This window comes from Plectropomus leopardus, chromosome 2, assembly GCF_026936395.1.
Source record: "Plectropomus leopardus strain MGB_pleo_1.0 chromosome 2, ASM2693639v1, whole genome shotgun sequence".
Lineage (NCBI taxonomy): Eukaryota > Metazoa > Chordata > Actinopteri > Perciformes > Serranidae > Plectropomus > Plectropomus leopardus.
The window spans coordinates 13787855-13813738 of NC_142177.1; the positions used below are offsets into that span (position 1 = coordinate 13787855).

At 41.3% G+C, this 25884-nt stretch overlaps 1 protein-coding gene across 20 annotated transcripts in view; it reads left to right on the top strand.

Moving 5' to 3' along the window:
• Positions 1-24663, top strand: part of plxna1b (plexin A1b) — a 284396-nt gene extending 259733 nt beyond the window's left edge. For 18 of the 20 annotated variants that reach the window (XM_088085695.1, XM_088085701.1, XM_088085692.1 and 15 more), the window contains 11 exons: positions 1965-2221; positions 6211-6277; positions 9814-9960; positions 10370-10529; positions 11019-11122; positions 11423-11531; positions 15055-15245; positions 18607-18776; positions 19066-19278; positions 19369-19519; positions 20900-24663. In XM_088085695.1, coding sequence (XP_087941821.1) covers positions 1965-2221; positions 6211-6277; positions 9814-9960; positions 10370-10529; positions 11019-11122; positions 11423-11531; positions 15055-15245; positions 18607-18776; positions 19066-19278; positions 19369-19519; positions 20900-20995 — 1665 coding nt within the window. In that variant the 3' untranslated portion in view covers positions 20996-24663. The remainder of the gene's footprint in view (positions 1-1964; positions 2222-6210; positions 6278-9813; positions 9961-10369; positions 10530-11018; positions 11123-11422; positions 11532-15054; positions 15246-18606; positions 18777-19065; positions 19279-19368; positions 19520-20899) is intronic. The other 2 variants (XM_088085756.1, XM_088085759.1) reach the window with 1 other exon arrangement.
• Positions 24664-25884: the final 1221 nt, after the last annotated feature.

Sequence of the window (25884 nt, forward strand, 5' to 3'; positions counted from 1 at the left end):
ACAGACAAAAACACTTGCATTAGTAATAAAATCTGAAAAATAAGAGCAGTAGAAACAGTTATCACATTCATGCATTCAAACATACAGAATATGATGAAGTCCTAAAGTGCTTTGTGCTGCTACACTAGTTGTAAAGTGCTTGTTGCTTTGTGCTGCTGCCTACAGTACCTACCTAAGATTTGGTCCAAGTGATAGATTGCCTCTTCAGGACCAAGCCTGTTTGAGGCTTCTGAAAAAGCAATGCTCACATGTTCAATAAAACACTCTCTCCTCCACTACTGCTCCTTTCTCAAGAGGGAACACTATCACTCACACGCAGCTGGGCTGTGTGGACACTGTAACGCAGCATGCACACGTACCTCCATCATTCCTCTGTATGCATTACACTCTCACACATACATCACATGGAAATGCACGCCTGCGCACCGCTGACATACATGTAAGGTGGCGGCTGCAGGGAGCGGAGCCCGGAGACGTGCAGTATCTGCTCGTGCTATCAGCTGTATTTCCAAAGGGATAGTGTAGCGCGACATTGGATTTTCATTTGTATGGCCCAGGCAATCACAGGCCACAGTAGTGCGCTAGCAAGCAGATCAATTTCTTATTACAGCATGAAGCTAGCATTCTCACTTCAAACCTCCCTCAGAGGGGGAGACCTGCCCGTTGCTTTCAGAGAGGAAGAGAGACGGTGGAAAGGGGGCAGTGGGGGTTAGAAGGAGGTAAAGAGGAAGAGAGAGCTGGGAAAAAGGAGGAGAACATTGGGACAATAATGGGTCATAAAACAAGAGTGCAAGCTTTGCTTTATGGTTCCAACTGTAAGCTGATTTTCCCTGTATGTAGATAAATATACTGGGTCTCATTCATGAAATTTTAGTAACTCTGTGAGTAGATTTGCGGAAAAAAACATCAAACCTACACCAGATTCATGAATGCCACGGGAAACTTAGATTTGGTCATAGGCGTGTGTGTATGCTCATGACTGCCAATCAATCATAAATTGACAGCTCCTGCTAGTAAGCAATTAGCAAACATCACCGCCCATGAACAGCCATATAAGGAGGTGAAAAATACTATGGATGGGTACATGCTGTCACCTGCGGACATGCCGTAAATAAAGAATGAGAGAGAGAAAGAAAAACTTTTCTGACACTGAGAATGAAATTAGTTGAGTTGAGAAATATGTTTCATTTTCTTCTGTTAGTAAATCATTTTTTAATCATTACTTTTCACTAAACATTCTAGCTAAATGCATCATATTTCTTCTCTTTTTTGATGTTTAAAATGTTTCAAAGGCATCTGCATATTTTGAATATAACAGAGTACAATACAAATTAAAATTGTAATTTCTTACTATGACAAGCAATATTTATCTTCATTCCTTATTTAGACAAGCATAATTAGCAGTCAGAGGCAGGTGTAGATTTTGTTGGTACCTACGAAAAGATCAGAGCCATTAACGCATTGATGAATGCCAGACTACTTGTACATTTTCTTCTGCAAACACTTTACACACAAATTCATTTTGCTCACATTTCATGAAAGAGACCTATTGTGTGTATTTGCGTGCCCTTACCTAATATTCCTCATTCTCACTCATAATCATGAATCCATTTCTCAACTTTACCTTGCATCCTCCTCTTCATACTGATCTCAACCTCTTTATCCGCCTCTAACTCACTCTTTTCTATATCTCCTGACATCTAATATTCTGCCCTTTTTTCCTTTCCTGTACCTTATTCCTTATTGCTTTCTCCTTTTTCTCTGTCATCCCTCCTTTTATCTTCCCACTCCACTCTTGAACTCCATTCCCTTGTTTTCTTCCCCTTTTCTCCTTCCATCTATCTGTCCCTCTCATTTTCTCTACCCCATGTCCAACCAACGGGTGCTTTTCCTTCATCCTTTATCCCCTCTCCTCCTCTCCTCAAACTCCTCCCCCATCATCACCTCTCTGCCCTCCTCTCCAGGTCCCCGCCAACGTGGAGAAGGCCCTGACATTGTTCGGCCAGCTGCTGACCAAAAAGCACTTCCTGCTGACCTTCATCCGCACCTTGGAGGCGCAGCGGTCCTTCTCCATGCGAGACCGGGGCAACGTGGCCTCCCTCATCATGACAGCACTGCAGGGGGAGATGGAGTACGCCACGGGCGTCCTCAAACAGCTCCTGTCTGACCTCATCGACAAAAACCTGGAGAGCAAGAACCACCCGAAGCTCTTGCTCAGGAGGTACGGAAACAGGGAGGGACAAAGGCAGTGCACCAAAACATGTCAAACACACACAGATAGTTTCCCCACTGGGGGTTCAAGTTTGAGGTTACGTTTCTATTGTTTATCACTTCTCTCTGGTTTTGGGCGTCCTTGAGAGGAGGCACCCTACTGAAAGTGGGCACTTTGACAATTTATTTTTTAAAAAACAAGAAAGTTTAATTGTTATTGTTCCCTATTTCGTAAGCCCTCCTGTTGTCATGAAAAATGATGCAAAACCAGGCCAATTGTACTCATTATTAGAGTTGGGTCAATTTCCAGTTTTGCTACATGTTTAAAGCAGTTTAATTTGTCCAAACTGGCTGATATTACATTTGTCATTATGTCACGTTCTGGCAATTTTAAAAGTACCTGAGGGCACAGTGCTGAATGCAACTCAAATTGCATTAGTAATAAGCAATATGACAGTGTGATTATAATATCATGTTTGTAAACTTTCTAATTGAGCAACTAGTGTCCAACTGGCCGTGTTTCCATTTATGGCGAGCCGAGGCATTGGTGTCAAACATGACAGAAATCAAATGACACCAGAGGGGAGAGCAGAGCAAGCCATATCCTTCTCTGTGTGTGTTTACTTTACTTTTTGGAGTGATTAGAGAGAAGAGGCATGGCAGAGTTATCCATTAGAAAGACTACAACTAATATGATAAAACTAACATTTTAGATTTGAAGCCAGTAAAACTTGGCTACAGGTGTGTGTTCTGAACATTCATTAGACACAGTGTTAGTATTTATTCCTGTTGCTCGCTCTGAAAGCACCACAGTGGCACGGGGACTGGCTGATTCATGAAGTTGAAATGAGGAATTATTCATACAAAACCTACTTTTTTCACAACACAAACCTAAACACAGTGCCGGCTGGCTGGAGGGAGATTGCCAGGGAGCTGAAAGTTTATGCTTAGATAAATGTCCATCACTAAAAACATGCTAAGCTAATGTTACTTGCTGTTGGTTATATTGTCTGTAATTTCTAGTAAATGTCACAAAACAAAAGGTTTGTTTTCTAATTTAAAAAGTAACTTAACAAACATAGGAAGATAGCTAGTGGGCTACTCACCCACCTTTAAAGTGTTTAAGTCTCCAGCACAGTTGATAGCTGCCTGGTTTGATTACATTAAGAACGAGAGGTGCATATTTATTGGAGTCAGTGTGGACAGAGAGCTCAAATGTTACATGACACTACCTTATAGACATTTCTGTTGGGACATAGTGCCATTATCTTTCAATCAGGGTTGACTGCTGAATTGTGCTGGTAAAATTCAGTAAACTGGTCTGGTCCGGTGTTTGGCTTCATATGAAACCGGTTTGAAAATTTTCAGACAGGCCCAACCCTACTCATGATGGTGCAAAAATAGAAAGAGAAATAAAAATGATAGAAAAGAGAAGATGATGCTCTTTGAGAAAGTCAAGCGATTAGTTTCTTCTCGTACCGCTGAAGTCATGGAGCAGGAAGGCAGGGGACTGGGACTGTAGCTTTTAGAGGCCTATGTGACGTTACCTTGTCTCTATCTCTCAACCTTGTCCCTGTCAGAGAGGATTACACCCCTGAGCACACACACACTCTCCCAATGGAGCCGCAGTCAGACACCACTCTCTCCTCTCTCACACACACACGAAGAAAGGTAGAGAGGGAAAAAAAGTACGAGGAATGGAGGGGATGTAAAGGAGGAGAAGAGGAGGATTTACAAGGGAGGGTGTGAGGTATAGAGAGAATGGATCGGTAAAAGGGAAAAAAAGGGGAAGATGTGCAGCAGTGGAGGGAAATAATGTGAGGTGAAAGAGGAAAAGGCAGTGAGGGAAAGGTGGATGGAGCAGAGGGAGGGAGGGAAATGTTGATTGACAGAAAGAGAGGGCAAAATGTCTAGAGGGAGACTTGGGCTGGAGGCAAATTGATGGAGGGAGAAACATGGGGAGAGAGAGAAGAGGCAGGAAGAATAGAAAAGCTGCAGGAAGGTGCAATATGGTGAGAGAGCAGATAGGCAGAGGGAGGAGGAGAAGGAAAAATGAGCTGCTGCAGACAGTTGGGAAGGAAAAGATACACGTATTTAAGGAAAGACACAATTAGAAAAATGGCCTGTCTCCAAATAAATTGGAATTAGACATTAAATGATAAAAAAAAAAGTTGTGTTTTTTTCCCCCTCTCCTCCTTCTCCTCAGAGAGATATTTAATTAAAAATCTAATCAAATAAATGACTCTCAGCCAGTGTGCCTGTGTGAAGCCTTTTCCAATCCCCTCCTGGGGCGTACGGTCACAACACGCTGTCCCTGCTAACTACACTAGCCTCGGGAGCTGGCGTTAATAAGCTCGGCAATTATTACACATGGTTCACCCTGGTTTGGTCTTTTTCCTGCAATAGATAGACTTTAGAACATGTTTTTTTATTTTTAGAAATGTACACAGAAAAGCAAAGGAGAAAGTCGTAATAATCTGCTCCCATGTGGATAGCCTATGGTGAGATGTCGCTCTTGCAATGGGTGCATTTGGTTTGATTTGCACATTATAAGCTCGGGTTCACTGCGTGTGGCCAGGAAAATCTTTGTAACGAGTGCAGTGACGTAGCTACCCCTGAATGAGCCGATGTTACAAGTCGCCCACTATCATGCCCTGACATGCCCAAAAGCATGTTCTGTCCAGGTGTATTCGCCTCCGTCGTCCTCCATTCCTCCGTTCCCTGTTGCCTCATCTTTCATCCGCTATATTTCGCTGACAGCCATGAAAAAAAAAACTGCTCCACATACATCAAACAGCACTCAACAGTCAAACGGAGAGGCTTGCGGAAGCGTAGGAGTTCACGTCTCGTTCCTGCTACAGGCCCTCGTCGGTTTCACTAGCACATTGGCCTAGTTTCCTGTGTTTTCCCTTTATTTCTTTACTATTCCTCAATCATCAAAAACGGATTTTCTGTGCAAAATTGAGAAGAAAATATCCTCCTATGCTGTCATTTCTCAACAGAATATACACCTTTTGCTCCTAATGACAAAAAGATTTACAAGAAGTGTTGGAATGTGGCCCAGTTAGACAACTAAGTAGCCCAGCAGAAGGCTCTCTTGTGCAGCCCCATAGATCCAAGAGAAAATAAATACTGGATAATTAAGCAGTCCTGTTTGTCCCTAATGTGAAACGGAAGGATGGTGGGAAGCGAGGAAGTAAATCTGAGGACGATGACGGAGAGGGAATCTGTTTTTTGGCCCTCCTGCTTTTTCTCCCCACATACCCTTAGTGCTGCTCTCCCTTTCAGCTGTTTAACAAATTAGACGCAATAAGTCCGTTAATTACAATGCTTTTTAATTGCTCTGTTCTCATTCGCCACTTGTTCACGTGTGTCTGTTCGAGAGCGTGCACGTGCGGAGGTTCCCCTCATTACACGGCAGGTTTGTGATTAACGAGAGAAGTTAGTGAATTATACTAATTGCTGTATTTTTAATGAAGACGAGTGGGTTTGCTTGGAGGGGGAAAAATGTGAGAGGGGGGTGCGGGTGTGAAACAATGAAAGAAATGGAGGGGTTTGTTTTGCCAAGTTAATTTGTTTGCATGTGACGGTGGGGGGAGTGGAGGAGAGAATGGAAAAGGGCTCGGTTTGTTTGAAGGCTAAACGCACGTCGACTGATAATGCCGCGTGTTCTCTTTGATGTGCGAGCGTGTCTTAAATGCCTTTTCCCCCCGTGATGAAAGTGTTGGTTTATGCCCAGAGATCATAGCTGGGAGGGGGCCTTGTTTGGGCGTTGAAACAGGAAGGAGCGCTTTGGGATGACTCCAAAACCTTTCAGTGTCTTGTGCAGACATTTATGTGCTTCTTCAAAAAAAAAATTCCAATTTTTGCTTTCTTTCCCCTTCTTGCTCTTCATTCTCATCCTTTGACCGCCACTCTCTACATTTCTTTTTCCATTACTCCCCCCTCAACCTTCACCTTCCTCTCTCTCTCCCCCTCTTCCTTTCATCTCGCTCCCAGGACGGAGTCAGTCGCGGAGAAGATGCTCACCAACTGGTTCACCTTCCTGCTTTACAAGTTCCTCAAGGTAAAATTGTCTGTCACACACACAGACACACACAACTTTTGAAGCTATACTAATGCCGCTGCTGTTTGAGAATAGAAAAATGCCTCAAAAACACACACACCTTCACAGCTGCAGCATTAGATAAGGCAGAGGCAGCGGGCTACCTATCCCTTACCTCTGCCTTTCATGTGGTAAATTCTCCTTTCTCCGAATTGAGGAAGCTGCAGTCTGAAGCGCTGTTCACACACAGCTGGTCATGTTGTGATCGCCGTAGCCTGTCGCAATAACCTGTCCTCTCTTTGTGTCCCTCGCTGGATTCTTTTACAGCCAGGAAAAGTGTGTGTGCGCCTGTGTGCAAGTGTGTTTGTATCCCCCTTCAGAGCTTTGGGGCTTAGCAAAAGAGGAAGGCAGAGATCTTACACAAATGCATTCTCTCATTTCTTCTGTCTGTCTGTCTCTGCTTCTGTATGTGTTCTTTCTCCTTTTGAATCCCCGTCCCTCTGATATGGAATCAGAGAGAATTATTGAGGCTTACACTGTGCTAAATTCTTGTTTCCACACACATTCTCAACATTCAAACATGGCTGCGGCTAATCAGTTAGCAGCGGGGCCTTAAACCCCCGCCAGGACAGACATTCTGGTGGACAGCGGACCAGCCAAGCCCCCGGGGGTCCCAGTTAGCATCTGTGTGCTTGAGTGTGTCCGTTTTGGGCGTGCACGCATGTGTGTGTTTTGGCTCTAAATGCAAGACTTGTTCGCCAGAGTTGGGTTCAGAGACGGGGGAGTGGGTTACTAGGGAAGCTTTTATAACAGCTTTTTTAATGAACCTCAGACAAGACAAAAACAGCAGAGAAAGGACAGGAAAAGGTGGAAGGATGTAGAGAAAACGGCCAGAAGTGTTACGGATGGGTGAGAGGAAGTGTTGGAAATGTGAAAGAGGTTTTAAAATGGAAAACACGAATGAAGAGAGAAAGAGGGGGATATGGAGGGATTGGGGAGGAAAATGAGTACTGAAGCAGAGTCTTGCTGTAGCTAGCAGCAAGGTTACCAACCCAGCTTTTATCTAACCTGTGCAATTCAGCACCTCTTTCTCCTACCTTTTTAGGGGTCATGGAAGAGAAAGGCCTGGAACAATTTCAAGGTTCAGCCAGGTGTGAATAGAGATGGGTAAAGGTCAAGTAGTTTGTTCAAAGGGAGGAAATAGATGAAGCTTTTACTTACCAAAGGGAGCAGGAAAGGAAAAAAAGCTTTTATCCATTCCTCTATTTTAAGAGTTCACTTGTCCTTCTGTGCACCGGCTTGTTTGAGAGAGTGAGGGGTCACGTGGATTTCTGCACCAGAAGATTTGTACTGTTTGTTGCTCCAGGTATAATTGCAGACAACTGGTTTAGGATTCCATATGAAAATGTCATTGTTATTGTATAATTTAGTAAATAAAAGAGATGTATCATGATATTGGAAAAAACACACTGACATCAAGAACCGTACAGCAAAGCTAAATTTACATCAGTCAGGAAGCTTTCATAAATATGGAGCCCCAGCTTTTCCAATCTTAAAGGAGACAGAAGGGCTGAGATGCGGCACAGAGGTGGTTTGTCTGCTGTATGACAGAGAGGACGTCTGCCGCAGTGCTGTGTTTTCTCCATAGGAAGCAAGCAGTGCTAGATTATCCCACAGAGTTCATCTGACAGCTCACCACGCTGACTGACATGTGTTGGTGCGTGAACATGCCCGGCTGAAGGGCAGACGACAGAAACGTCCGATATTTTTCCCTTTGTCTCAAGGCACAAAGTTTCACATTGAAGCTTTAAAGGATGGTTAGAAAATGTGAATTTCTGCTTAAAGAGCTTTAATGAGAGAATGTTTGAGACTATTTTGGAAAGTATTGTCATTTGAATAATGTAAAGCCTTTAAATTGTAAATCTAGGTTGTGACAGCTTGGCCATTATTTCCATTACGTTTTACTCTAACTGATGAGATTTGACAGACAAACATAGAACTTCCAAACCTTTTTGATTTATGGTCCTTTCAAACGTCCTCTTGTGACCCCTTGTCACAGTTTGCATGTCTGTGAGTTGCGAATAGTTCAAACTCAAAAACTCAAAATTTCATATGCCAGTTATGACATAATTTCACACAAATGTCTAATAAGATAAAATGATGAAGTGATGACATTTTATATCCAAAAGGGTCAAAAGCCAACTTCACTGTGATGGCATAATGTTCTGCAAAAACACTTTTCTGGCCATTATTAAATGCCAAAACTCAGGAACACAAGTTGAGACATTTGTTTGGGTACTGTAATTGGTCAAACTTACCTTGGGTGTTCTCATTGAAACTGAGCAGATTGTGTAGATATTCTGTGCCTTGGGGTTAAGCATCCATATTTTACCAAAAAATAAAACACTTAAAAGCTTTTACTAATTTAGAGTCTTCAAACTGTATATCATGTGAGTTTGGACAGACATTGATGTAAACTGCAACATGACTGGTTGGTGGAGGCATACAACCATGAGGTGATAAATTGTTTATTTACCAGAAATCAAACATAATTTTTCTCATATTGTTAATTATCTCACAGTTCCTCAGATTTATCTTGACATCTTAAGGGTATCTGACCCTCTGGTCTAACTACCCAGTGGAAAGTAAATCCTTAAGTACAGCAGTTCAAGTCGAAACAGTCAGTTAAGATGATATTTGTTTTTTTTTTTTTACCCTTTTCTCAATCAAATGTATTTTGTTACTCTGGTGGTTTGTGTAAAACCTTATCATCTGACTGCTCCTGTTTCTTGGCGCATATCAATCAATGATGCTGTTGCACAACGCTAAATCAGAAAGATAAAACTACAAAAATAAGACCCAAGTTGTGATTAGCGGAATCATCCTTTAAAGAGGAACCAAGAAGGTGTTCGGGCAGGCGGTGCTTAGTTGGCGGGCCAGCAGAACGAGTGAGTGAGAAAGAGAGCGAGGGAAAGAGAGACAGGGGCCCAACATCCCAGAGCTCGTTGCCTGGTTGACACGTCTCACACACCAAAGTGCTTCTCCAAGCGTTTTTCACCCCTCAGTCGTTAACCTTCTATTAACTCCTCCATCAATTGCCACTCATTCACACTCACACTCCCTCTGAATCCTCTCCTTCTTGCTCACTCACTTACTCACACACACACAAACAGAGATTTACAAAGGGTGTTTTTCCCAAAGAAGAGACACAGGGGAGAGGCTGCGGAGTGTGTGTGTGAGAGAAAAATGGTGTGTGTTGTTCTCTGTCAGTTTTTCTGCGCACTGTTAGCCAACACAGGCCACGGCCTCGTCCTTTACTGCTCTGCCTGCGGTTGCCTTAAAGACGATTACAAGTATAATTGGAGCTGCTCAGCAAAGCTCTGCACTTTTTTGCTGTTGGGTACTTTTTTGTAGGTAAAGTTTTTGCACGCTTGCATTCGTAGTTTGCATTCTAACAAACTGTCTTTCTCTCCTTTTCTTTTCATCTGTCCTCTTCACACCTCTCACTGCTACCCGTCTCCCTCTTCCTGCTTCCTTCTGTTGTTTCCTGTTTGCAGGAGTGTGCTGGTGAGCCTCTCTTCATGCTGTACTGCGCCATGAAGCAGCAAATGGAAAAGGGACCGATAGACTCCATCACGGGAGAAGCCCGCTACTCCCTCAGCGAGGACAAACTCATCAGGCAGCAGATTGACTACAAGACTTTGGTCAGTACACATTAGTGGACCCAACAGTCGGCCAACATATTTAGTGTCAGAGGATAATATAAAACAGATGCACACATACATTTAATAGAGCGCATTAACATGGATTTAATATGTGCCCAGTATTATTGGAAAGCATTAATCAAACAGCAACTATTTTGCAGTTGTTGGCAATCTACAACTAATGTTTTTGACATCAAATAGATCTTTTTATTTTGTTGAAACACACTTTAAATTGTATTAAAGAGCTGCATGTGCACCGTTCTGCAGTTGAATATTGATTCAAGCATGAAGTGTTGGTTTGTAGGTCAAAAATCATTGCAGGATCATTAGCCACACATCGATAGTTAATGCTCCTAGTCTGTGCTGGCTTCCTGGTCTAAATTTGACCTATGACTTCTGACCTCTATAGACGCTGCACTGTGTGAACCCAGAAAATGAGAACGCTCCGGAGGTAACGGTGAAGAGTCTGAACTGTGACACAGTGACGCAGGTGAAGGAGAAGCTACTGGACGCTGTGTACAAAGGCACACCGTACTCCCAGAGACCAAAGGCCTCCGATATGGACCTGGGTAAGGAGACGAGAGAACTGCCCACACACACGCTCACACATGCACACACACACACACACACACACACACACACACACACACACACACACACACACACACACACACACACACACACACACACACACACACACTCACACACACAGACCAAGTATACACTTGGAGCACAGGTGCACGACTACAGGGGGTAAAGAGGGAATTGTTTCAAGGGCTCTCTGAAGCAGGAGGGGGGCCTCTGGAGTGGAGAACAGATTCTGTATGAAAATAAATTCAAGTGAGGAGCCAAAAGTCATTCAAATGATCCATTATACCTATTTTAATTAATGAATTTATTTATTTATTCAGGCAATGCACTTTGCTCTCTACATCCTCACAGCAACTTCATTTTGTTTGGAGGAGGGAGTTTTTTGATGATGCAAACCGTGTCCCAGTTTTTTCTTTTTATTCTTACATTAAACAAAATTCCTTGATCTCCTTTTATGTGTTTGGCAGAATGGCGGCAGGGTAGGATGGCTCGCATCATCCTACAGGACGAAGATGTCACCACTAAGATAGACAACGACTGGAAGAGACTCAACACACTGGCTCACTACCAGGTACACTTTGACAAGAAAAATCCCATGATGCCTGGTGTCTCGTTGGAACAATAACTCCTTGTTAATTTGGCTGCACATTATTGTTGATTTTGAATTAATTTAGGAGGAGTAGTAGTTGTAGTAGTATTCATTCATCTTGTATTTTTTACTGCAAAAAAAACATGTCATTTTAGGTGCTTACGTAAAGTAGCAGTTTGGACAATAAACCCTGTTGGAGCTCAGTGAGTGTTTGTGTGGTTGGATTGTAATCTTGCTGCTGGACATTTTGTGCATTGCTAACGGATTTTGATCCTGTTTCAGGTGACAGATGGCTCAGTGATTGCCCTGGTGCCGAAACAGAACTCAGCCTACAACATCTCCAACTCCTCCACATTCACCAAGTCCCTCAGCAGATACGGTACGAGAGAAGGTGTGTGCATGTGTTTTTGTGTGTGTGTACGTCTGTGTGTATAAGTGTGTATGTGTGCCCTCATTTCATAATGTCCAAATGCATTTCTAACAAGATACTAGCAGAAGCAAAATGCCCTTTATTGCTTTCAGATGAATTCTGAGTTAACCTTCAAAAATGATGATGCTTCTAACAGGAAGAATAATCAAACAAACCACTGAAAACTTCAAATATGCTCATACTGTGTCCATGTTATTTTGTTTCTGGCACCATCTCTTACAGCTTGTTTAGCTGAGCTGGGATTCAGTTCAAGAAGTGGTGGACTGCTTCTTGACCTGTTCTTGAAACATTTCTAATTTGTAGACAGATTGACCTTAAAATGAATTAGAGCTGTGTAATAAAACGATCTTGAGAGGGGATAGTGGAAAAAATGGTGTTCATAATAATGACAAGCTTTGGGCATTTTTACTTGATACAGGTTTTTCAACAGCCAGTCAATCTGCTGCCGTTGTTCTCTTCTCTGCTCTGATTTGCTGCCTGTTTCAGGAGGGCGGGGCAATGCTTTATACACAGGGTGACCTCAGAGCAAAGCACACAGTGGAGGGAATGAAACAGATTTTAGGATATATTTTACTGGAGTTAGTAACAACAATGCTCATAATCCATAAGTGCAACAAAAGGAAGATGAATTCATCAAACACCTGTAGAACAAGCAGAACACAAACTTGCAGAAATGTGGTGGCGTCAGACATTTTCCCTGCAGTAATGTGTTGCCTCTTCTTATTCCACACCTGGAGCTTGTTATGCTGAAGTGCTCAAAGAGAACTCGCATTATCTTGCTAAGATGAGGAGATATTTTGCAAAAAAGGTATTACAAGGTCATTTATATGGTAGTGGTATTGAAATCCTAAGAGTGACAAATTGCAGATTAAGACAGTCTGCAAAATCTGCTGATAGTCAGCACCAAGACAGGAATCACAAGAAATCCTTTCCCATACCTGGAAAGAGACCATCTCAATGACTACAGCATTATTATTCTGTGAAAAGGCAGGCTACCTTGTATAGTTTTGTTAAGGCAGATAAAGCATGTTTGCAAAGTTAAGTTTAAGTTTAAATGTTTTTGGGTGTATTCTTTAAACATAAAATATGTTCAAAACCAAGTTATGTCTGCACAATTAAATGTTTGTTATTCTATTTGAATGTGTTAGGTAACTATGTACTAAAAAAAAAATAACAAATGAACCCTCTGGTTTCTCAAGGCTTCAATTATTATCAATGTGTTTTTCAAATTGGCAGCATTGAGCATTGTCAAATTCTATATTATGATAAACTGATGTTATTGAATTATTTGGATCACATTTTTGGCATATCCCTCAGCCCTATTTGAAATGTACAGTTACCTTAGTTCTGAAATGTTGGTTGTCAAGGCAAATTCACATTTTTGCAACAAAAAAAAGAAAAAAATAGTTCCTTGTCAATTCCTATTATACATCCCACATAGGATGTCATTTATGACAGCTGTCAACAGCACATTTTGACACTGAGTATACTGGCTTGTAGCTTGCCGGCTGTCCAAATCCTGCACTGATAAGTCTTTCATCACTGCTCACTTCTCTATTAATTTCGAACAAATTTGGGAACAGTGCAGCTGTGAGGTCAAATGCACTCAACACAAATGGACTGTCAAGAGGACGAAATGGGCAAGAAAATATATTTGCGTGAAGTTCTGAATAAAAACAACTGAAAGAGGGCATTTTGACAAAAGAACCAGAATTTCTGGAACATGTATGATGGGATGCATTTTTACAACAAATAAATTAGACACAGTCCTGATAAATTCATGCACGTTAATGCTAGGTGTGAAGTCGACCTCTTGTTTCTTTCCTCTTTCTCTTTCTCTTTTATATTTTCTAAATCCTTCTCTGTTGTACTCTAGCTCTGCGCCTGAGCCCTGCCACCGCGACACACATAAATACTCACTAACTCTCCCATCACCCTTACTCAGTACTTCCCTGGTTCACTTTCTCTACTGACATTTTGAACCTCTCAATCCTTTCCTGCTTTGTCACGGAAGTGACAAGCATTCAAACTGAAAGTGTAATGCTCCGTGTCACAAAATAGGGGATCACTGTCCAACAAAGGGAGGGAGGGAGCGGGAGAGAGAGTGACAGACAAATTTATTCTGGAATGAGAGAGTGACATGCAAGTAGAAGGAGCTGTCACCTTTCAGAAATGCTTTTAACTTCACAGAGATTTGGCTCCCTGTAGCTGCTGCAGATTTCTTATTCATGTGCTTTTTCTTATACCTTGGTATCTTAATTTTTAGGCACTTCCCTTTAAGATAGGGCTTAAGACAAAATGAATTATACTGTTACAAACTACAGACTCACACCAAGAAATAGGCTGCTTGATATGTTATCAGATTATATGTGATGTAATAATAGTAATACTGCCCTTGCCTTCTCAACCAGAGGTCACTGGCTCAAACCCACAGCAAGCACTGTGCAAGACACTGACTCTCAGTATAACTTAGATATCGGGGTTAGATTAGAGCGCTCTCTTATTAAGACTCCTCTGTTGTTTTTCGTGTGTTGCCGGCAAACTTTTTGCGCACACTTAAACAAAACCAAAAATTACATGCATGAAAATATTACAAAAAGAGCTTCAGAGCAGCAGTTCTGCACACAACCTTGACCTCCACAGCCGCCCATAAAAGGGAAGAAAGGGGAAAGCTTTCTGGGGCCCAGGCATTAGTGTGGGGGCCAGGGAGGCCATGAATAATCATGTTCATCCTAAATATAAGCAATTTCTGCAACATTTCATAAACCAAAATATTCACTATTTTATTTTGTCTTAGTTTATCTTTCTCTTTTTTTCTTTAAATAATAATGACAATCATAGATCTTTGACTTTGAGTATGTAGGCTTATGTATAAATTTAGTTAATTATAGTGTTTTTTAAATGAGTGAGGAAGTTGGTTAATTAAAATTCAATGACTTATGGAGAAGTGGTGGGATTAAATACATTTTTACTTCTTCTCACTCCTTTGCAAATATGTAAACCAAGTCATCATGTGTTTGACCATCTCTTTAGCCTTATGTTTTTCGTTGTCTGTCAATACGTCTTTTTGTCTGTATGCTTTTGTATAATAATGTCTCTATTTCCTTTTTTACATGTTGGAAAAAAACATCAGATCAAAATCAAATCAGACCATTATTCATTAAAGCAACAAAAATAAAATGGCAAATAAAGTTTTTTTCTTTTTTTTTTTTTTTGCAACCACATGACCTGAGAACTGAACTGATCTGAGCTAGGAGAGAAAGCCTATGTGAATGCATTGATATGAGTAATGCAGGTTTGTGGAGGACCCATTCACTGGATCTTTTCACAGGCCCAGCCATTGACCTCTTAACTTCCTGTCTTTATCCAAATTAATATTACAAAACACATGTTCTACTCCACATTTGTGTCTGTCCTTTCTTAATGTTGTTTTTGGTCCATTCGCTCAGCTCTCCTCCATGTCTCCCCTCTTGCCTCCTAACAGAGAGCATGCTGAGGACAGCCAGCAGTCCAGACAGCTTGCGCTCCCGAACACCCATGATCACCCCCGACCTCGAGAGCGGCACCAAACTGTGGCACCTGGTCAAGAATCACGACCACTCAGACCAGAGAGAAGGGGACAGAGGGAGCAAGATGGTTTCTGAGATCTACCTGACCAGACTGCTGGCCACCAAGGTATGGAGAAGCTTTGTATTTGCACACACACACACACACACACACACACTAAGAAATCAAAAAAAAAAACCCTTTTCACCACATGTACCACATTCCCTGTCATGTAGCCTACTTCCACCACCAGCTCTACCCCTGACCTTTGTTTGGTGGTGGTCTCAAAGCTCATTAACATTTTTCATAACCTTTTGCACAAAGACACACATATGCACAGAATTTAGTGTTTGTGACTTAATTAGGAGGTTGACCTTTGACTATTGAGCTGTTTGGTTGGTGTTACTGGGCCCTCTGTTGGTGGCCTCAGGGCTTTTCAGGCCCAGGCCTTTACTCTGAGATCATTACTCACCAAATTCCTCCATGTCCTTCAGACCACACTGAGGAACGTGTGCTCGGCTTTTTATGCAGCATGTGTCTTCAGATGATGATCTGAAAGGTTATTTGGAGTCAGGCGGTTTGTGATCATTTAGTAGAGAAACATCCCAGAGTACGTTGTTAACAACCACTGGCCAGCTGGGTCAGCTATTTTCATTCAAAAATGTCCGTAAAGCAAGTTGCAGCTGTATCTCGCATCATTTATCTCACATTTGCACATCTCAATATCTTAATATTATTAATAAAAAATTAAAAAGCATGAAAAAAAACATGTTGGGATTAAGAGGCTATGTGGTTGGTAATCCTTCATAATCTAAAATTTGCACAGAAACTTTTTGTTGTTTGGTTTTTGCCTTATTAATTTAAACTGCACTTAAGCACCCACTCAAGAAAGCATTCAAAGCTCTGAACTATGAAACATGAATGCACTTAAGTCCACTGCCAGAGCTCATTTATACTCCCTTTACATATTAAACAGATTGGTCTGACTTGATTAATGTGTATGTCACTGCCCGGGTACCTCTATGCATCCGTATTGATAATATAGATACAGCTAATAGATGAAGATAAAGTTTCACACAACAACAAAAAACAGAAGTTGTAATAATGTTCCCTTTAATGGAGGCACAACATGTGGAGGGAGAATTCTTTTCATTATATTATCAATTTGTTCCATTCCACCATTTTAAAATGTGTTTGTCGTCTTCTTCGGTCGCATCTCACTCAAACTGTGCTACACTGCCCCCATGATCTCCTGTGATACCGCTCCGTTTGTCTGAATCAGGAAGCTTTTAGAAAATATGCACAAATACAGACAAAATGAACACAGAGCACGGACAGAAGGCTCCATCCGTGTCCGTATTCATATCTATGATTGAGCCAAATGAGCCTGAAGCTGACAGCTCTGCTTTTACATTAATTACATTAATTTCTAACAGCAGTCAGGTTTGGTTCAGTTCAGTTTGTTGCACTTTAGAATGGTTGTTTTTGCATTTCCATTGTCAGAAGTTGTGGACTTTTAGGACCAATAGTCCTCCTTTTCTGCACCTCTCTGTTGAGGCACCCAGCACAGTGATGTAATACTAAAAGGTGGAGCTGGACACACTGCAGTCCTGACTGGTCATGAGAGAAACGTCACCCTAGCACAACAAGGACTCAATGCACAAACCCGCTATTTTTAAATCTTGCGACAGAAACTGTTAACACTTCAGCCTCTTCTATTTTGTTCCAAAAATGTCGGTGTGCAACCCCCTCTGTCAGCAATGCAGACATTCCTCTGCATCGCAGGTAAATACTGCCAAAGCTGGACAGAGCAGAGACGCAGCTATTACCAGTCAGTAACCACCCTGCATACTGTCTGCAGTGGAAACACTTGACAGATCTGGGGTTCAGGCACATGTCTGTTCAGGTGGCGTACCAGTTGTAAGGGTACTATAGCAGAGGCGTTTGGTGGAAACACAGCTCTGGTAGAGAGTCCTTAGCTGCATGCTGTCCCCTTTTCCCTTCCTCCCTTCTCCTGTCTGTCTGTACTATCTAATAGTACAGAAAAAAAAAGAAGAAGAATACTCGCGGAATACAAATGGACTCCAGCTGGTTTATCCTAAATCTGCTTGCTCTCCTCAATCAAAACGCACATACGCCCAATCATATACATAAACACATGGCGTGTGAGCAACTGCCTACACATTCTACTAACTGTGCCAGGCTTTTGCTCTCATTTGCAAGTACTAACTATCTGGGTGATTCAGCTCACCCTGGTACTTCCTCTCCCCTGGTTTTTCACTCATTAGCTGTAGATTTCCATTGTTCCAGCTCCAGGTAGGAAAGTGCAAGGTTAGCGACATCAATGCTGCCTCGATTGGGGAATGATTAACATGCAAGCCAGGGGAAGACAATGGGGGGGAACTTGGAGCGCTGCAGTTTATTCTTATTTATTACGGCCCCCACAGCTTTGTGTGTTTAGGAAGCTGATTTGTGGATGTGTGAGCGAGTACAAAACTGCAGATTCAACTTCTGGCTGGTTTAAATAAGGTTTTCTAAAAGGTGGCCTGGATGCTTGAAGATGGAAAATAACACGCTGAACGCTTGTGGGAAATATCAAATAATTTCAACTTCAGAGGAATTTGCGAGGATTCAGACTCTCCAGAGTTGTGTGATGTGGTAAAAAACACTGCAGAACAGCCTTAGGCTGAACTCACATTGGGCCCCATCCTAAATACTGTAAAGAACACTAAGCACTCAGCGCCATCACAAACTCTCAGAAAGTTGGAGTAGTAAAAGCAAAGCACTGTCATTCTGAAACACCTGCTACTGACAGCCATCGCCTCCAGCCAGACCATCAGCAGCAAAGAGGAGGCTGTTGTCTGTTGGTGCTCAACTGTGTGCTGCACCTTTACATTCCTGGTAGTTTTGTAAACATACAGTGGGTTTATTCTGCCCTTCTCTATAAAACTGAGCTATCTGAAGTGATTATAATGACGTGGTCAGACCTCACATAACGCGTTTTGGGACATAGCTCATGAATTCATCTATAAATAACGACAAAATTACACAGAAATGTCTAATGGGACAAAATAATGGAGTGATGACATTTTATATTCAAAAGGTCAAAGGTCAACTTCACTGTGACATCATAACATTATTTAACGTCATTTCTCAGGAATAGATAGGGAGACATTTAGTCAGATACTGATTCGGTGACACTAATTTTGGTGTTCACCTTGAAACTGTGCTGATTGTATAGATCTTTTGTGCTGCCGGGGGTTGAAGATATTTGCTAAACATCCACGTTTTCACAGACTTGTGTGACTTGCTTGTCTGGTGAGTGGATGCATTCAATCATGAGGTGGTAATTCTAGTTTTAAGATGGCTTAGCACATTTTAGCACTGGAATTAGGAAGATAAATTAAATCAATGCATCTTCTGTAGCACACAAGAAAAGCTCAAATGGTTTGTGCAAACTAACTAAACAAGTGTTGGTTCTCCTGCTCAGGGTACACTCCAGAAGTTCGTGGATGACTTGTTCGAGACCATCTTCAGCACAGCGCATCGAGGGAGCGCCTTGCCTCTCGCCATCAAGTACATGTTTGACTTCTTGGACGAGCAGGCGGACAAACACTCCATATCAGACTCTGATGTACGGCACACTTGGAAGAGCAACTGGTGAGTTGGTCTGTGTGTGTGCTGTGAAAGGGCAGCATTTGAAGTATTTGGTAGCCAGTTTGTGCCTCATTAGTGTTGTGAAAAACTTGCTGTAGTATGAAAATCTTTTTGACTCTAAGCCAGCTAACTTGAGCAAACACTTAACAGTGGCGGTGCAGCAGGATGCACAGTGTTGTTATTTCTCTTGCCTCAGGTATTTCATCACTCAGATGAGTCCTTTGTTCAGTGTGCATGCATTTATTGCAGTGTTCTCCTCCACCTCACCCCTCTGTTCTCTCAATACTCCCAGTCTTCCTCTGCGGTTCTGGGTGAACGTGATCAAGAACCCCCAGTTTGTCTTCGACATCCATAAGAACAGCATTACAGACGCCTGCTTGTCTGTGGTGGCCCAGACCTTCATGGACTCGTGTTCAACATCTGAGCATAAACTAGGGAAGGACTCGCCTTCAAACAAGCTGCTCTATGCTAAAGACATCCCCAACTATAAGAACTGGGTAGAGAGGTACGTCAGCATATGTTACATTTTTTTTCTTCTTGAAAGCTGTTTTTAAAAAAAATATCAAGATCTAAACGTTGTTTTTTTTTCCTCCAGGTACTACTCTGACATCTCCAGGATGCCGGCCATCAGTGACCAGGACATGAGTGCCTACCTGGCGGAGCAGTCCCGCCTGCACGCCAACCAGTTCAACAGCATGTCGGCCCTACACGAGATCTACTCCTACATTGTCAAGTACAAGGATGAGGTGAGATGTCAGCCATTTGTAAGGGCAGTCCAGAGATTTTCATTTCACAGCTGCTCCTCACTTTGTAACCTTGACTGTTATTGGAGACGTGTTATTTTTGTCATATGAGGGTATGTTAGTGTGTTGAGCCCAGAAAAGATTCTAAGAAAATCCAGGTTTATTATAAAAAGACTGATTACAGCTAATCTGAACAGCTAAAGTTTTGACATGATCAGTCCAACTGAAGCACCAAAAGCAAGTACATGAAAAGCACATTATTAGGTGTACTGTGTATTCTCAAATAGTGGTCATTCAGTACCTTTATTTAGAAAAGGCTTTCACTGCTAAATTTTCTAGCCTCCCAGTTAATGCAAACTCAGTCCTTCCTTTGTGTTTACTTGTTGTCCTGAAGTGTTATGTACCATCTTCACAACAGTGATTATATCAGTACAAAAGACTCATGTCATTCTGCTCTCAGCTTTTAACAGAAATACATTTTCATTCATTTCCAGTGAATTTTTTTTTTCAATTGCAAGTTTTCAAGCCTGCCAGTTATTGGAAATGTAACATAAAAAAAGCTAAAGAACATGCAGTGCATCGACAGCCGTTTAAGGGCACAGAAACACCAAGCGGTCAGTTGGCCGCTGGTCAATGGTTTAGTTTTGGCGGAGTGTCCTGCACCATTGGCCCTAGTTGGCCCTTGTAGGCTTTTTTTTCAGACGACTCTTGTTTGTATGTTGAATCGGTATCAAGAGATGGCGGAGCCCATTGGTGAGTGTAATTAGTAGTTCAGCTCAGTGTTCGAGAAGAGAAATGGAAGTGAGGAAAGCAAACAAACAGCTGAAGTCAAGAGGGCATGAACTTGAAACAAACTTGTTATATTAAGTAAGATATTTTTTATAGCCATTGATCTTTTTACCAGAAACAGTTTGTAATTATTTGTGTTATCGTTCTCTTGTGCTCGGTTAATATCCTTAGCTCTTTCAACATCAGGTTATTTTTTTAATGCACCATCTGTCTAACTAGTGTCTTGAACGCGTTGGTCTTCCGGTTTCCCTCTTAGAATTGCAAATCCAGAGTTATTTCCTCTCATGCTGCTGTTGGTTTGGTGTGTCTGGGTCTTAACATTGATTCGGGAAAAAAAAAACGTAAAAAAAACAAAAGTGTGTTAAAAAAATGTGAAAAGTTCATAAAAATATCACTTCAGAGTAGCGAGGTGGTGAGTATGGCTTGACTCCGCCATTATTTGAATACTAGCTTGTATATTTAGAGTATGCATCATTTGTGAAGCAGCCGGATGGCATGTTTGTGTCCTCTCTTTGGGAAGAATGACTCCATGTTGTGAAAGCAAAAGCCAGCACATTGTGACATTGACTGACCTCTTTCCCCGTCTATCTTCAGATCTTGTCGGCTTTGGAGCGGGACGAGCAGGCGAGGAGACAGAGACTGAGGAGCAAGCTGGAGCAGGTCATCGACACAATGGCCCTGAGCAGCTGAGGACCATCCAGCACCTCCATCTCCTCCTTCTCTTCACTCCTCCTCTCCATCCGTCTCTCTCACTCGCTCCTCTCACCCAGACAACAAACAAAACTCCAACCCCCAACAATACGACAGACGAACTGCAAAAGGACTGAAGCAGTATACTGCAACATGGGGGGGTTCGGCAGAGATGGGCGGGCCTGTGTACGCTTACATGTGTATGTGTGTGTTTGTCTGCAGCCCCGTACAGTGAGCAGGCTCATGTCTGTGTGAGAGACTGGGACACCAGACTTTTTTTCACACGTGCATACATGGAGAAACATGTCAACTGACAGCATTTGATTATTGTGGATGTTGGTGTTTGTTGTTTGCTTGATTTTGATTTCAGGAGTTTTGTCGTGATGAAGCAATGGTCAGGAAAGAACATTGGAAGCCTGGAGAGGAACTCCATATATGGCGTCATTAGCAGGATGGACCAATCTGCGATGAGCCAATGGAGAGAGGCTCTCTAGGTCATGTGACTCCAAACTGGTGTCGCAGTTTTAAAGGATGTTAGATTTTTCTTTTCTTTTTTCTTTTTTGTATAGATGTAATCAACTGCCCACTCTCTGATCTCTCGCCACTTGTATTACTGCTGAATTTGCACAATTTACAGAAACGTTACAAAGGAAGACGATATAGATATTATATATAAATACAGCTACGTTTTTAAAGAAAGATTAGGGAGGAAAACATTTCTGTTGTTTTTCATTTTTCTTTTTAAACCAACAGACAATTAAAATAACAACAATGAAACATGATTTGATATTTCAAAGTACAAAAGAAAAAAACGAACGTAGACATGAAAAAAAAAACAACGAAAAAGAAACAAAAAAGTCGTACTGTGCCATGTTTTCTTTGAATGTTGTTTAGTGCAGACATTTTGTTAGATGGAATGTGCTACCGTATGATTTTAAATATGAACATGCCTCGTGACTGAAAAGAATTGTTTGAGTGATGACCCATCACAAGATCCTCGTTGAAAATGACGGGGAAGCAAGGCGACGCGTCGTCGTCTCGAGGACAGTTCATGGTGTCATGGTGATAACATGAAGTTGCTGTTGTTTCTAATTCAATCAGTGCAATCGTTTGGTTTCAGAAAACCAAATATATACTCAAAGGATTGTTGCTTTATCATGGCCACGTTAGTATCCGGTGCCACACCTGGTTCTGCTCTCCACGGGTCAAGAGGTGACAGTTGGGTGATCATGTTACAGTAACTGAACAATGAAGTAGCTACATTGCACTACCTGGAAGATTTCCGTTTGCCCCGATGCCACATAGACACCATATCTAACTGTTAGGATTCCACAGGAGCTGAGTTTGTGTTACCTCTCCTTGAAGGGTCATCCATTTTCCAACACAGTGCTGTTAGAGTCTCTCAGACGCTGTTTACGTCTTTGCAGGAGCAACAATGAGGTCAGGTAGAGCTTAGCCGAGCCCCTCGGTAGAGAAACAAAGTGGGAAAAGCTGTTTTCAGCCTGAAGCCACTTTTTTTCATTTTCTCAATGTTAATACCCAAATCGAGGGACAAGGAAAAGATATACTGAGTGTTTCTCTCCACCTCTAACCTATCTATTTGAGACTGGGGTTTTAGCTTTTTATCCATGGGGGGGGGGGTATAGACAGATACAGAGGTGAGACACCTCTGTTCATTAGCTACACAAGGCTGAGTAATCCTCCCCTTAGCCTGCAGCTCTTGTTTCAAAACTAGCCTATTGCCATGTGTGGCTTAAGCTTTTTTTTTTATTACTGCTCTCTTAAGAGGATTTCTTTGTTTCTCTTTTTTTGAAGTCTTGAAGTCAGGGTTTTTGACTTTGTTGTGAGAAATAATGTTTTCTGATTTTTTTTTCTGCTTGCCGAAAAACCAAACTGTGGTCTGTATAATGTTTTTTGTTGATGTTTTCGTTTGTAAATTGTATACTTTTTTCATGATGAACAAAAAGCTGTTTGCCATTTTTTTGTAATCAGGTTGTTTTTTTTTGTTTGTTTTTATTTTCAACATGTAAATTGTACAATTAACGGTACACAGAAGACAAAATTCTCTTCGGTTCGCCTGAAGGTGAAGTACTTGACCGAACTCGAGGTTTTATTTTCCTGATCTCAAGGATCAAAATGAAATTGTTGCATCAGATGAGCATCTGTGTCTTTGTGATGGAAATGTGACTTGCTGCTTTAACTCTTGTACCTTGTTTTTCTATCAAACATTAGGGCTGTCATTTTATGCTGATCATAAATGCTGTCGCTATTCATTTTTACGCCATGTTCCTTAAAAAAAATCTCTCACATCCAGAAATAGTGAGCACACCTCCCAAATTAATGTCAACCCAGCGTTTTGTTTATATGTCTGAGATGTGACATTGCTTTCTTCAGCTGCATACATATGAGCCTACTTCAACTGGACACCTGGACTTGATAGTTCACTCTGTACCTGCCAAAAACAATCTTAAGGGACCACTCTGCCCGTGTTAGGATAGAAATTTCTCTTTTTCATCTGAAGCTAATCTGAAGAAAATACTGCAAAAACCTCCACCAAAATATACTTAGTCTACATACAAAACATGTTTTTTCCCTTTTTCAGTATACAGCTGAGTTTTTGCTGCATTTGTACATTTTGGTGCTCTTACTGTAGATCTCATGGCAAGGCAAATAGATGACTGCTGAGGCCAGAGCTCAGCGGTGCTGTTAACAGCAGTTCTTTGAATGATCAGTATGAGCACAATGTACAGTGGGGACAAATCCACTCGCTCCCTGCAAAAGCACACAGACGAAAACCAACTGAGGCTGCTCTGCCCAGTTGGTGATCTGTCAGGGTTGTTTTGGATTTTTTTCAAGACACTTAAACATTCTCAATGCATTCTCAGGTTCATGCTCCATTTGTGTCGTATTCTGGTTGATTGAATGAGTGCTGAGGGAGGTCAGTTTATCGTTTGCATGGCTGCTTGCCTTCTAGATTGACCTGCATTGAGAGAAGTCTGGTTGCATCTTTAGAGAAACTTTATCCTTCATTTTGCACCGTTTCGTGTGATAAGTGACTCGTATTGATTGTTGTGAAGGTGGTATACAGCATGTCTGTTGTCTAAGAGTGCTTGGTGTCATCACAAGGAAGCGAACATCAGCCGACAACATGCCGAAGGCAGTTTGACAGAGCTGCTGTTTTTCTGTCAAATCCGAACAAATGAATAAGTTTACTGCCCTGACTTTCAGTGTGAGCAGAGTCAGCACATAGTCTTGTATCTCATGTTTAATTTTCAGCTCTTTAGACATGCTTAGTCACACTTTTGCCTTCCCAAAAAAATACATAGTTGAATCAAATGCAAGCCCTGGCACCATTCTGTTTTCTTTTTTTCCCCCCCTGCTTTATTCTCATTCTGTAAAATTCAGTAGTTGTCCTTTTTTTTTTCTTAATGAAAGTTACATAGAATCCAAGGAAACGCAAAGCAAATGAATTTTAGACAGAGCTGGCAAAGGAATTTTAATAATACAATAACTCTGTTACATTTTTAGAGTTTCAGACTTGAAGCGACTGTCACAAGTTTGCAGGTTAACATTCATTGTGTAAATATTCTGTTATTTCCTATTTTGCAGATTTACTACTTGTAAATAAACACGCATCAAGGAGAGATTAAACATTTTTTGCTAAATAATGTGGCTTGTGATTTCTATTTAATGACTTATGCCGTTTATTGACGCATTAAGAAAGCAGCATTCATGCAGGTTTGTTGGCATATGTTCCCATTTAAAAAATTTACAGTAATATACATTGATATGTCCTACTGTAGCATGGGGTTTATGATTCCTCAAACCCTCTTGATGTGTCCCAGACTACATTGATTCCTAATATGTGTATGTTTGTTACTTTCTGTACCTGCAACTATCCATTTTCTCCATTCAGATGTGAAGCCGTGAAGAGATTCTCATCCTACGTGACCAAGGAAAGGGTAATTATGTGTGTAAGGTTTCTGTAGTCTCATTTAGCCACTTGTTAGCATCCACCTTTTTTAAGACACTTAAAAGCTTCAAAATTCACAAGTGGACTATACTGATGTATCTTATGTAGAAGATCAAGATATTCTCCTGAAATTCTCCTGAGCTTGTGTTCACAACAACCCTATTTCTGGCATGCAACCTAAATCCCATTCAAAATACCCAGTGACTGTGAGACAAAGGAACCGCAAGTACAAAAATGCCAACTTATTCCCAATTTTTAGGACTCTGCAGCACTCTTTTGGTCTTTTGCATGCATCACTCAAAGCTCAGTAAAATTGATCTTGATGCTTTGACTTTACCCCCACGAGCTAATCCACTGGTGGTGGCAATTCTATTGAAATAAAGTTATTTTACTGTCATATCTGTTGTTTGAAACATTGTTGTGACCTGACCCTAACCCTGCAAGACTGTGAAGCTACTTACTGTGTAGTGAAGCACTTAACAGGGAAGATTACCTTTTTTTTCAGGTTTCATTTTAATTAAAACTTAGTTTAAGTATGACTGGGTACCTGAATATATTTTTTGCACTGAGTGAAATGTTACCAAAACACCAAGTATCGAGAATTGTATAGTATCAAGAGTTGGAATTGAATGTATGCCCAGATTCATACACTACTTATTCTTTAATCAGACAGTGTCTGCTTTAACCCTTTGAAAAAATGACCCAAAAATTATCAGGAAATTAATAAAAAGTATTTAAAAAATTATGTGAAAATGAAAGATTAAAAAAAGTGTTTGTTTTTTTTAAACGTGGAAGGAACCTGGAAAAAGCAATATTCAAGATATTGCAATAATTCTGTAACATAATTTTAAATATGTAATTCTTCTTATTATGAATATATTTTTTCTCTTGTTCTGTGCTAGACATTTTCCCTAGT